Raw genomic sequence first — 13,873 nt, 5'->3', positions numbered from 1 at the left:
ACACACTAGGGACAATTTACAATTTTTACCAAAGCCAATTAACCCTACAAACCTGTACGTCTTTGGAGTGTTGGAGGAAACCGGAGCACCCGGAGAAAACCCCCGCAGGTCACAGAGAGAACGTACAAACTCCATACAGGCAAGAGTCAAGAGTGTTTTATTGTCATATGTCCCAGATAGGACAATGAAATTCTTACTTGCTGCAGCACAACAGAATATGTAAACATAGTACTCTGTAAACAATATGATAAACGAGAGAAGAGAAAAGAAAAGAAAGAAAGAAAAGAAAAGGAAAAAAAAGAAGGAAAAAAAATAAAAGTTCAGTGTGCATATATACACATGCTCACAAGTACACATATATACGGACAGTACCCGTAGTCAGGATCGAACCCGGGTCTCTGGCGCTGCAAGGCAGCAACTCTGCTACTGTGACACAGTGCCACCCTGAATGGAAGATGTTTCTGCCGCCCATGCACCATGGCAGATGAAACCCTTGAACTGAACAGCAGCAGTCGTTGTTTTTTTTGCTTTGACCAATCTTTAGTTGTCAGAGAATGGACAAAGTACACTGTTGCGATATTCATTGCTAGTAAAATTAAGGGACCGACTGAACTCAATAATCAAATCATCAAATGAATCATGGTTCATTATTGTGCTCTTTCTACAGAATATTCTCAAAACTATTCCGGTTACGAAAATTTCCTAAATCATCTTTATTTGCTTTAAAACACAGTTTGTTTACATGACATGGCCTGCCAGGATAATACTTACTGGCAGTTATAGGAATGGGGCCAGGCCACAGTTATTTATTAATAGAGTACTGAATAAAGTCTGTGGTGTGCTTTTCAGCTGGGCATCATTCAAAATGAAGACCATGTTAACGTATTTTTTACTAATTTCTATTCCTGCAATAATATCCTCTGATATAATAATAGAAGCAGACCGCCAACAGGTAATCCACAATTATACCAAGAAGTCTGAATAATAATTGTGTTAATTCATTCACTGTTTGAATCATTTCTTTTTTAAATTTGTGCAGAGTGACTATGTGAATCCTGGGTCAAGTATTTCGAAGTTGTCCCAAAGAACAGTGAAGGTATAAAGTTGCATGTGTTATTTCTGTTCCATTTAATCACAGTGCATTATTGTGAAATTAATTCAGTGGTTTAATTGAATGAAATGTTCTTGTCAGTGTACCTATGTACAGTGAAACGCTTACAGAGATCTTTTTGTTTTGCAATACTAATCATGCTGTATATTTCCACTCTGGTAATAATCTAAAAATCTTATAAGCTACAACTGAAAATATTTTCTAACCACCAAGTCTCTCACCAAAAGGTTCTTTAGTTCTTTAGTAACTTGTCAGTTTCTTTGTTGAACTAAATTAAGTTTGTGTGGCGCAAACCCGATAAATGTTCCAAATGAATCTGAATGCAAACGTAAACTAGTCCCCAGTTGAGTCCTCATGTTAGTTTACAATCCTACAGTCGCTAAATAGTTGTCTCATTTGTCCCAAAACATATACTGCTTCAGTTCAACGTGAGATTTGTGTTCCATTGGCAGCACTAATCAGCCGCCGAGCAAAGATTATTACAGTAAAGATCAAAGATTAAGATGCCATTACTGCAGTTTAACAATATGCGATGATGATGATGGTGTGAAGCATCATTAATTGCACGATGATGGTTAAGTGACTCGACCAGAAACACAGAGCAATAAACTGGATAATGAAGTATACTATCCCCAGCATTTTCTGTTTTTGTTTCAGATTCTTAGCCTTCTGCAGACTGCTGGAGAGGTTTGATTGATTGTTTTTGAAGTGTAGGGACAAGAGTTATCCCAGCAATGCAGCTGTAGAGTTGAAAATCAGTTGATAAAAATCTGGTACATTAAAAAATACTTGTCAATAGCAAAACAACTAGATTGCCGTATAATCATATCTGCTTCACTAATGCCCTCCAGATAAAAAAAATCAACATCTTTACCTGCTCTGGTTTATATTTGACTCCAAGCCACAATGTGGTTAACTCTTAACTGGCCAAGCAACACAGAATGGTTGTCTAGAAAGCAATGTTGATCTTGTCAGTGATGCTGGGTCCTGAAATACCAATATGATTTTAATGACACTCTATCACCACACTTATTCCTGATTCTTTTGAATAATGTTTTAACAAAGATGAATGCTCCAAATTTGCTTTGTGCTAGAATAACTGAAAAGTAACCAATTGAAACTTGGGCGGGTAAGTTTTGTCATCAATTATTGCAATCAATAGTACCCTCTTTGTTTAGTGGTGAATTAGTTATTTCCTTTAATAAACAAGTCCCCCATTGGTAGGGTATAATCAGCTCATTCAATGGAATGTGATCACATGTAAGTCTGTGTACATTGGCCTGATATAGTGACCAGTGTTTTAGTTTTAGTTAAGTTGAGAGATGCAACGCGTAAACAGGCCCTTCGGCCCACAGAGTCCGCACCGACCAGCAATCCTCACACATTAACACTATCCTACATACACTATGGACAATTTTCTTTTACATTTACACCTACAAACCTGCACGTCTTTGGAGTGTTGGAGGAAACCGAAGATCTCGGAGAAAACCCACGCAGGTCACGGGGAGAATGTATTAACTCCAAACAGACAGCACACGTAGTCAGGATCAAACCCGGGTCTCTGGCGCTGTAAGGCAGTAGCTCTACTACTGCACCACCACCCTGGTGTTGTTTTTACTCCTCTCAAAGAAAACTGTGACTCAGGTACTCCAGTATCAAGTTCCCTGCTAAACAACTCCTTTCATTTCACCATGTGTAGATGGTTGTGGAGTCCAGGAACAATAAACTCATTCAGCAAGCTGAGCAGCCCGCCATGGAGAGAAAAATCAGCCTGCAGTTTGTGACAAACAAAATGTAGATTAAATTTAATAATTCAGAAAGCAAAATTAAAGTTGTCTAAATAGGAGATGAAAACTTATTAACAAACTTTAAAAAACAATAAATTGGTTTCATTTTTAAACTAATTGGAATATTTTTTAAATCATGGAATGGGAGTGATGTTTCACACATATAAGATTCGAAATGGTTCCAAGGTGCAGAGACTAGGGTAAAACAAGCACACCATTTTGTGGCACCATGGTGGCACAGCAGTATTGCTGCCTGAGGCCCGGGTTCGATCCTGACTATAGGTGCTGTCTGTACAGAGTTCGCCCCGTCAATGCGTGGGTTTTCTCCGAGTGCTCTGGTTTCCTTCCTTGCTCCAAAGATGTACAGGTTAGTTGGTTAATTAACTTCAGTAAAAATTCTAAATTGTCCTTAGTGTGCAGGATAATGCTAGCGTACAGAGGTCACTGGTCGGCCTGGACCAAAGTGCCTGTTTCTCTGCTGTATCTCTAAACTAAACTAAAATTAAACTATTGAAACTTTATAAGAGGTTACAGATCAATCAAAAACTGGAGCAAACAAATATTGAAAATGGTGGAAATCCAAAAAAGAAAAAAATATTAATTTTTGAAGCTTTCAAAAAGATTCAGCGGGTTACCAAATTGACTATGTCTGGATTGTTGTTCATATTGAAGCACCAATTCTGTGTCGATTGTGGAGGAAATAGGTATCACTGTGGTTTCCTGAATTTGCTCTTGCATTTTTGTGACCATCAATGTGAATGGTCATCTCTGAGCACTGCAGTTTTGTCTTCATTGACACCAATCAGTAAGCGGGGCCATTGTTCATTAGCCAATCTGTTGTCCAATGGGAAGAGGAAAACTGCACAGCATAGTACTTTGTTAACTTTTGCAAAGTCAAGTATATATTTTCTTTGGGATGTAACCTCCTCCATTTGCCTGTATAATTTGCAAGTGTGATGCAAGCATCTTCTAACATGTTGTTTAATCTTCTAACATTGTTGATCTTTCTCTTGGCTGGAAATAGAAGAGGAGCCCAACGGACCCCAGACCAACAGTAGGTTTGATTTCTCTGCCATTATCTATTTCAGTAAGAGTTTCCATTACTATTCAGTATGCTGGGTGATAGCATTTGTTCCAGTTTTGTTCAACTCTCTTCTTTCTCAGAATAAGAGTTTGCTTGGATTTATTTTGATGGTTTTGTAAATATTCTTCAGTGGTTACCATTGAAATTCCATCACCGTGTACAGTAAAAATCTTGGGCTGGATAGTTCTAGATGCTGCCTGGTACCTGGACATATTACGCACACTAGTCCCTACATATGATAACAGAGTGGTTCGACTGGGCTTGAATTCACTGGAATTTAGAAGGATACGAGGGGATCTTAAGAAATTTTACAGGTTAGATGCAGGAATTTTTTTCCCGATGTTGCGAGTGTCCAGAACCAGGGGTCACAGTTTAAGAATAAGAGGCAGGCCATTTCGCACTGAGATGAGGAAAAACATTTTCTCCCAGAGAGTTGTGAATCTGTGCAATTCTCTGCCACACCAAGCAGTGGAGGCCATTTCAATGGATGTTTACAAGAGAGAGTTAAATTTAGCTCTTAGGGCTAACGGAATCAAGGGGTATGGGGAGAAAGCAGGAACGGGGTACTGATTTTGGATGATCAGCCGTGAATATATTGAATGGTAGTGCTGGCTCTTTGGCTGAATGGCCTACTCCAGCACCTATTTTCTATGTTTCTATGTTTTCTACATGCTTTTTCCTAATGTGCATGGCAAAACGAACTGCACCCAAAAAGTGTTTGATCGGGAGCGAGCTGTAAGCTGTAAATATACGGCATGGGCCATATCCTGATACACTACCCTCAGAATGCACCCATCACCATTGACAGCTGATCAGAGTTGAAATCATAGCTGAACTATTTTAAGTTGATTGTCAAGCAGATTTAAATTACTTTAAAATATATAATTGTTAATACCAGCAATGCAACAAAATAAAGTAAAATTGCTCACTTTTAACTATGAGATTCAAAGAAAAAGAATTACTGACACTTTTGAAAAATATAAAAGTGGATAAGTCTCCAGGTCCTGACAGGATATTCCCTGGGACATTGAGGGAAGTTAGTGTAGAAATAGCAGGGACTATGACAGAAATATTTCAAATGTCATTAGAAATGGGAATAGTGCCGGAGGATTGGCGTACTGCGCATGTTGTTCCATTTGGTTCTAAGAGTAAACCTAGCAATTATAGACCTGTTAGTTTGACATCAGTGGTGGGCAAATTAATGGAAAGGATACTTAGAGATAATATATATATAAGCATCTGGATAAACAGGGTCTGATTCGGAACAGTCAACATGGATTTGTGCCTGGAAGGTCATGTTTGACTAATCTTCTTGAATTTTTTGAAGAGGTTACTCGGGAAATTGATGAGGGTAAAGCAGTGGATGTTGTGTATATGGACTTCAGTAAGGCCTTTGACAAGGTTCCTCATGGAAGGTTGGTTAAGAAGGTTCAATTGTTGGGTATTAATGGTGGAGTAGCAAGATGGATTCAACAGTGGCTGAATGGGAGATGCCAGAGAGTAATGGTGGATGGCTGTTTGTCAGGTTGGAGGCCAGTGACTAGTGGGGTGCCACAGGGATCTGTGTTGGGTCCACTGTTGTTTGTCATGTACATCAATGATCTGGATGATGGTGTGGTAAATTGGATTAGTAAGTATGCAGATGATACTAAGATATGTGGGGTTGTGGATAATGAAGTAGATTTTCAAAGTCTACAGAGAGGTTTATGCCAGTTGGAAGAGTGGGCTGAAAGATGGCAGATGGAGTTTAATGCTGATAAGTGTGAGGTGCTACATCTTGGCAGGACAAATCAAAATAGGACGTACATGGTAAATGGAAGGGAATTGAAGAATGCAGTTGAACAGAGGGATCTGTGAATAACTATGCACAGATCCCTGAAGGTGGAATCTCATGTAGATAGGGTGGTAAAGAAAGCTTTTGGTGTGCTGGCCTTTATAAATCAGAGCATTGAGTATAGAAGTTGGGATGTAATGTTAAAATTGTACAAGGCATTGGTGAGGCCAATTCTGGAGTATGGTGTACAATTTTGGTCGCCTAATTATAGGAAGGATGTCAACAAAATAGAGAGAGTACAGAGGAGATTTACTAGAATGTTGCCTGGGTTTCAGCAACTAAGTTACAGCGAAAGGTTGAACAAGTTAGGTCTTTATTCTTTGGAGCGCAGAGGGTTAAAGGGGGATTTATAGAGGTCTTTAAAATGATGAGAGGGATAGACAGAGTTGACATGGATAAGCTTTTCCCACTGAGAGTAGGGATGATTCAAACAAGAGGACATGGCTTGCGAATTAAGGGACAGAAGTTTAGGGGTAACATGAAGGGGAACTTCTTTACTCAGAGAGTGATAGCTGTGTGGAATGAGCTTCAAGTGAAGGTGGTGGAGGCAGGTTTGTTTTTATCATTTAAAAATAAATTGGATAGTTATATGGACGGGAAAGGAATGGAGGGTTATGGTCTGAGTGCAGGTAGATGGGACTAGGGGAGAATACGTGTTCGGCACGGACTAGAAGGGCCGAGATGGCCTGTTTCCGTGCTGTAATTGTTATATGGTTATATGCTTATATGGTTATTAGAATAGAATAGTTAGAATAGTTTCTTTATTGTCATTGTAACATGAACCATGTACAACGAAATTTAAAAATGTCAGCCAGTCAGTGCACCATTCAAACATTTCTAAAAGCTAACGATACATACAAGGTAAAATATTAAAAGATAAACAACTAAAATAAATATCACAAAAATAGCACGCATAAACACCCAACCCTCCATCCTTCTGTCGATTTCACAGTGTACCACAGTCCCTTAGTATGTCTCGCCCCTGCGTTCCTTGGCAGCTACATTTAGTGCTTTTATAGCAGTGGGGTAAAAACTGTTTTTTAGTCTGTTCGTCCTTGTCCTTGTAGATCTGTACCGTCTGCCTGACGGCAACAGTTCAAACAGGGAGTGTCCGGGGTGGGAAATGTCCTTTATGATACTCTGGGATTTTTTGGTGCAGCGGGAACTGTGTAAGTCCTCCAAGGTAAGGAGAGGGCAGCCGACAATCCTCTGGGCGTTGTCAATGGCCCTCTGGAGCGCTTTCCTCTGAGCCGCTGTGCAGCTGGTGTACCACACGCATACACCGATAAAAGGACAGCAGCAGTCTCTGAGTGATGTTATTCTTCCTGAGCACCCTCAGGAAGTGCAGTCTCTGCTGGACCTTTTTCAGCAGCGCAGTGGTGTTCACGCCCCACGTCAGGTCCTCCTCAATATGGATTCCCAGGAAGCGGAAATCCACCACCCTCTCTACACAGTCCCCTCTGATAGTCAATGGTACCATGTCCGTTTTATTCTTCCTGAAGTCTATTATTACTTCATAATATATGATCGGTTGGCAAGCCCACACAACCAAGTGGGTTTTCCTGTTTGTACAGCTACCATCTCTGGAGTGAAGCTGATGGTTTGTTTGCAAAATGTACCCAGCCCCTTCACTCAGCACTTCAGTACTCTGCCTCTGGGCTCTTTGGTAGGTGCTATCATCAGGGGCCGACAATCCATTAGACTCAGTCCTACGGATGCTATTTTCTGCTAACAGAGTTCGGGGTGGCATGGTGGCACAACGATAGCGGTGCTGCCTTACAGCACCAGTGCCTGGGTTCAATCCTGACTACAGCTGCTGTCTGTATAGAGTTTGCACGTTCTCCCCGTGACCGCATGGGTTTCCTCTGGGCACTCCGGCTTTCTTCCACACTCCAAAGACGTGTAGGTTAACTGTCTGTAAATTGTCCCCAGTGCGTAGGGTAGAACTAGTACACGGCTTATTGTTGGTCAGCTGAACCGGGTGTGCCAAAGAGCCTGTTCCCAGGCTGTTACTCTAAACTAAACTAAACTAAGTCATAGAGTCATACAGCATTGAAACAGGCCCAATTTGTCAAATGTCGACCAAGGTGCCCTGTCCAAGCTTGTCCCACTTGCGTTTGGCCCATACCTCTCTCAGCTTTCCCAATCCATGTACCGGTCCATATGTTCCCACAGAGCTATAGTGCATTGATTTTTCATTATTTTACTGTCTCCTCAGTCAGTGCTCATTAAAACATTCCCCCTTCATTTCCTCCAGCCTCTGCGGGAGCTCGAAATCTACAGCATGAAGATTGACTCCAAAGTCACATCTCGATTTGCTCACAATGTGATAAACAGTCGAATGGTGAATCGAGCCAATGCGTCGCAGGAAGCTTTCTTTGAGATCGAGCTGCCCAAAACAGCCTTCATCACCAACTTCAGCATGTACGTATCAGCTGCATTAACAAGTCCAATTTACTAACAAGCATGAAGGAGATGCTCGGCAGCCTTCCTTCTATATTATAACACAAGGTAAAACCTGGAAAATGTGGTCAATGCTCATCACTGTTAATATGAAGAATCTGACAAGATGACTCATTGGAGCCCGTGGAAGTTTGTGATGGTGGTTGAGCATATGGTTCAGCAGTTAAAACCATTGCGTTGGTAACTTGCTTGAAACTTGCCCATTATGATCCTCTGCAACCCGAAGGAAGAAGCAGCAGCAGGTAAAGGCATCATGAAATGATGTGGTTTGGATGCCCTTTACATCAATAGACCTCCAGCGGTATTTGATGTAGGGCCCAGCATGTTGACCAGGATGCGGAGTCACACGATCGTTATCAGTAACGTTTTGTTTAGCGCGGCTCAGGATGAACAGGATTAGCTGCTTCAGTTCATGCAAGGAAAACGCTGACCACCCACCCAGGAAACTCCAAACCCGCCACTGATGGACGGTGAAGTGGCCACAGCTCGCTTTACCTTTGGCAGCCAGTGACGGATCTGTTCCTATCCAGGGGGTGGGGGCACGGTAATGAGGCCCAATGGATACAATCAGTAAAAGCATGTCGGAACTTAGAGTCATACAGTCACACAGCCCTTTGGGCCCACCCATCCATGCCAACCAAGTGACACACTTACACAAGTCTAGCTGACGTCCAATCCCTCTAAACCTTTCCTATCCATGTCCAAATGTATCTAATGTCCCTTATGTTCTACCTGCCTTACCTACTTCCTCTGCCAGGTCGTTTCATACAATCTGTGTGAAAATGTTGTCCCTCGGGTTCAAATTAAAACTTTCCCTCTCATCTTAAACCTACAACCCCCCCCCCCCCCCCCCCCCCCCACCCCATATTTTATTTATTTATTTTATCTTCCCCTCCCCTCTCTTTTGACCTTATTAATGCTGACTGGGATCATGCTCAAAGCCGTGTGGATAGTTTCCAACCAGGCTGATGTGTTGTTATTGTACAGCATATATTGACTGGGCACAGTGCTGGTGACCTACCGGGTACACTGCTCGATACAGGGGACAAACAAAAGTCCAACTCCTGGTAATTCCACGAACTGCCTCTCGTTCGGCCTCTCGTTCACTGAACTCAGTGTAGACATTCAGTTCAGACTCAAAAACAGAATGCATTCATAAGATTGAATTAGTGAATGATGGTTTATATTGGAGATACTAAATAGCTTGGCGTGATGTTGACATCTAACCCATGAACATACCCTTGTTTTATTTATTTATTTTTATTTTACATTAAATTTACAATTAAATACGTTCATTCCAACCTCCAGTGTTTCAAAAGACTATTTTTGTTTGGGGCATTTTGCCTGTGTTTTCCACCAGATGTAGCCTCCCATTGCTGCTCGGATCTTCTCATTACCTGCTCTATGTAGGCAACTAAAGTGAAGATGCCTAAATAAATAAAAAAATTGAGTATGTTAATGAATATAACTGTACAATAGCTGTATCCCCAATTTTCCCTCCACTGTAGGAACAAATGGTTATTCTGCAGATATCGACTAAAAAATGTGATGTGACTTACAAATCCTATTGGAGCCATAGTCATACTGTGTGGCCCTTCAGCCCATCTTGCCCACACTGGCCAACATGTCCCAGCTACACTAGTCCCATCTGCCCGCATTTGGTCCATATCTTTCCAAACCTATTTTATCCATGTACCCGTCTAACTATTTCTTAAATGTTGGGATAGTCCCTGTCTCAACTACCTCCTCCATATATCCACCACCCTTTGTGTGATAAAGATACCCCTCAGATTCCTATTAAATCGTTTCCCCGTTCACTTTAAGCTTATGCCCTCTGGTCCTCATTTGTGAAGGTTACGAAGTAATGTCTACATATGAATTAGGTGCCCTGTAATAACAACTTGATTTCTCTCTCTGTAGGACTCTGGATGGAGTGACCTATGTGGGAGCTGTGAAAGAGAAGGAAGCTGCACAGAAACAGTACCAACAAGCAGTTTCAATGGGACAGACTGCAGGGATTGTACAGTAAGGGCAAATAGATGACTATTTATGTGATGTATTCCACCCTTCATTCACCCATTCTTCATGTTCCCAGTTAGAGAGAGTGTTAATCTCAGAATAAACTGCAAAGAATTGAAAACCGTCATAGCCATAGAGCTGTTCAGCATGGAAACAGGCCCTTCAGCCCAACATGGTCTGAGCGCAGGTGTATGGGACTAGGGGAGAATACGTGTTCGGCACGGACTAGAAGGGTCGAGATGGCCTGTTTCCGTGCTGTAATTGTTATATGGTTATATGCCGGCCAAATTGGCATACTGGGCTAGACCTATTTGTTCCATAGATCTCTGGACCTTTCTTATCCATCTGCCCTGTCTTTTAATTGTATCCATTTCAATTGCTTCCTCTGGCAACTCATTCCAGATGCACAATAAGCTCTGAGTGAAAGCTTGAGCCTGACATCCCTCTCAAATTTCTCCCCTCTCTCTTTAACTATATGACCTTTACTATTAAAATCTTCTATCATGTAAAAAAGACTGTGAGCGTTGACTTTATCCATGCCCCTCATGAACTTATACACCTCAATAAGGTTACCCCTCAGTCCTAAACTCCAATGAAAATAATTCAAGCCTATAGAAGCTTTGTTACTCAAACCCGCAAGTTAACATTCTTGTGAATTTCATTTGCACCCTTTCCAACTTTTACACCCTTCCTGCAGCTGGGTGACCAGAACTGCATACAGGACCAAGTGTGGTCTTGCTAATGGCTCGTACCACTGCATCACGATATTCCATCTTTTGGACTCAATACCCTTCCTAATGAGAGCAAGCATGCGGAATAACTCCATCATCACACTGCCCACTGGACTCACCACCTTGAGGGAACCATGCACCTGTACTCCCAGATCTCACTGTTCTACAACATGCTCCAGGACTAGACCATTTACTGTATAACTCCTGCCCTGGTTTGACAAACTAAAGTGCAACACCTCACATTTGTCAGAGTTCAATGCCATGGCCCAGCTTCCCAAATGATCTAGACCTTATTGTAAACTTAGATATCTTTCATCACTGTGTACTGTACCACCAATTTTGGTGTCATTGGAAATTTACTATCAATGTTATCTACGTTGTCATCCAAGTCATAACCAGATTTCCCTGAATTTGCTATCCTTGCCCTTCACCCAAATAGGAACATGCTGCCCCTGAAATCTTGCTACCATACTTTTGCCTCTTACTTGTCAGCCACATATTTACCTTTATCATATTTAGTTTAGAGATACAGCTCAGAAATAAGCCCTTCAGCCCACCAGTTCTGCACCGACCAGTGGCCCTCGCACATTAACACTATCCTACACACAATAGGGACAATTTACATATATATCAAGCCAATTAATCTACAAACCTGTACGTATTTCGAGGGTGGGAGGAAATGGAAGATCTCGGAGAAAACCCTCGTGGTCAAGGGGAGAATGTACAAACTGCGTACAGACTGCACTCATAGCGGGAGCGAACCCGGATCTCTGGCTCTGTAAATGCTGTAGGGCAACAAATCTACCGCTGAATCACATACAAACCGATTCTCCCAATTGAACTCCTGCCTAATTGGCCTTGGCCCAATTTAGGATCTCAACATGTGGGCCTGTCTTATAACTGGTTTAAAACTAATAGAGTTATGGTCACTGGTCCCAAAGTGCTCCCCCACTGACATGTCAGTCACTTGCCTCATCTTGTTCCCTTCGAGGAGGACTATGTTGTGCCCTGTCTATGTATTGTTTAAGGATACATTTAACAAATTTTACCCTGTCCACACCATTTGCAACATGGGAGACCCATATCATGGAAGTTGAAATCTCTCACTAATACCACTTTGGTCCTCTGTATCCATGCAATAAATGAATGTGTGGCTATCTATAGAATCAAAGAAGTGAAACACCACAGAAGACTATTATCCCTTCAAAGCCCTGGCAATTATTTTCACTCAAGTGAACATCCAATTTCCTTTTTAAAGTCTTAAATTACTTCCCTTCCACCACCCTTGCAGACTACGGGTTCCAGTCTAAATCCACTCTCTGCATAAAAAACTTCAGCTCACACCCCCTACATCTCTTGCCCATCAACAACAAATGAAGAATTCAACCAGAGTTCATTAAGAAGGGAACTTAGGGAAATGAAGCCAAGGCCTCTGCTGAGGACTGGTGGTTCAGCATCAGAGAGGATGAAGCAATGAGACAGTGATCCATGTGGGATTGATGATAGAGTGAGTCGCTGATGTTGAGCAATGTGCATGTGCGTGAGATGGGGAGAGTAGATTTGGAGCAACCTTTATTGGGTAGGTCCACATATTACGTGTGGTGGTTGTTTAAAGATCAGCTGATCAGAATTCAGGCCCACGTGTTCCTGTGAGGATGAAATAACAGGATAGCAAGGTTCTGGAACCTTGGATGAATAGAGATGTTGCAAATTTTAGCCACTAAGGGAAAAGAAACACACGGAAGGTTTAGGAGGTTGAAATCAGAAGGACCCTTGAGGAATATAGAGGATGCTGGGAATAAATTAATCAGGGGATCAGAAGGGCTAAAAGGAGACAAGATATTTTCTAAGAGAGTAGCATCAAAGATAATTTGAAGGCATTATATACACACATTAAAAACAAGAGGATAACTAGGCAAAGGGTAGGACCATTCAAGGATAAAGGAGATGATTTATTCTTGTAGCCCGAGAAAATGGTCAAAGTACTAAGTGAGTTCTTCATATTGGCTTTCATAAAGGAAGGGCATTGAGCAAGGGATATGGGAAGAAGGCAGGAACGGGGTACTGATTGGGGATGATCAGCCATGATCACATTAAATGGCGGCGCTGGCTCCAAATGGCCTACTCCTGCACCTATTGTCTATTGTCTATTGTCATGGAGGATGGTGAAATTAGAGACGGGTGTGCTGATATTCTAGGGCATATTGATATCAAGAAGGGCTGGGTCTCTTATAACCATATAACCATATAACAATTACAGCACGGAAACAGGCCATCTCGGCCCTACAAGCCCGTGCCGAACAAAACATTTTTTCCCCTTAGTCCCACCTGCCTGCACTCATACCATAACCCTCCATTCCCTTCTCATCCATATGCCTATCCAATTTATTTTTAAATGATACCAATGAACCTGCCTCCACCACTTCCACTGGAACCTCATTTCACACCGCTACCACTCTCTGAGTAAAGAAGTTCCCCCTCATATTACCCCTAAACTTCTGTCCCTTAATTCTGAAGTCATGTCCTCTTGTTTGAATCTTCCCTATTCTCAAAGGGAAAAGCTTGTCCACATCAACTCTGTCTATCCCTCTCATCATTTTAAAGACCTCTATCAAGTCCCCCCTTAACCTTCTGCGCTCCAGAGAATAAAGACCTAACTTATTCAACCTATCTCTGTAACTTAGTTGTTGAAACCCAGGCAACATTCTAGTAAATCTCCTTTGTCCCTTAATTCTGAAGTCATGTCCTCTTGTTTGAATCTTCCTTAATCTCAAAGGGAAAAGCTTGTCCACTTGAAGAACATTAGTGTGGGTATCTCAGACCCAATGGGATGTATCCCAGATT

General features: G+C 41.8%; 1 protein-coding gene across 5 annotated transcripts in view; it reads left to right on the top strand.

The window, feature by feature from the left end:
• Positions 1-803: 803 nt before the first annotated feature.
• LOC129704895 (inter-alpha-trypsin inhibitor heavy chain H3-like) overlaps positions 804-13,873 on the top strand; it is a 120,428-nt gene continuing 107,358 nt past the window's right edge. For all 5 annotated transcript variants that reach the window (XM_055648304.1, XM_055648303.1, XM_055648301.1 and 2 more), the window contains exons 1-5: positions 804-952; positions 1,040-1,096; positions 3,923-3,952; positions 8,074-8,240; positions 10,200-10,304. In XM_055648304.1, coding sequence (XP_055504279.1) covers positions 866-952; positions 1,040-1,096; positions 3,923-3,952; positions 8,074-8,240; positions 10,200-10,304 — 446 coding nt within the window. In that variant the 5' untranslated portion in view covers positions 804-865. The remainder of the gene's footprint in view (positions 953-1,039; positions 1,097-3,922; positions 3,953-8,073; positions 8,241-10,199; positions 10,305-13,873) is intronic.

This window comes from Leucoraja erinacea, chromosome 16, assembly GCF_028641065.1.
Source record: "Leucoraja erinacea ecotype New England chromosome 16, Leri_hhj_1, whole genome shotgun sequence".
Classification (NCBI taxonomy): Eukaryota; Metazoa; Chordata; class Chondrichthyes; order Rajiformes; family Rajidae; genus Leucoraja; species Leucoraja erinaceus.
Note: the sequence above shows the minus strand (reverse complement) of the source record. Positions and strands in the feature narration are given on the sequence as shown.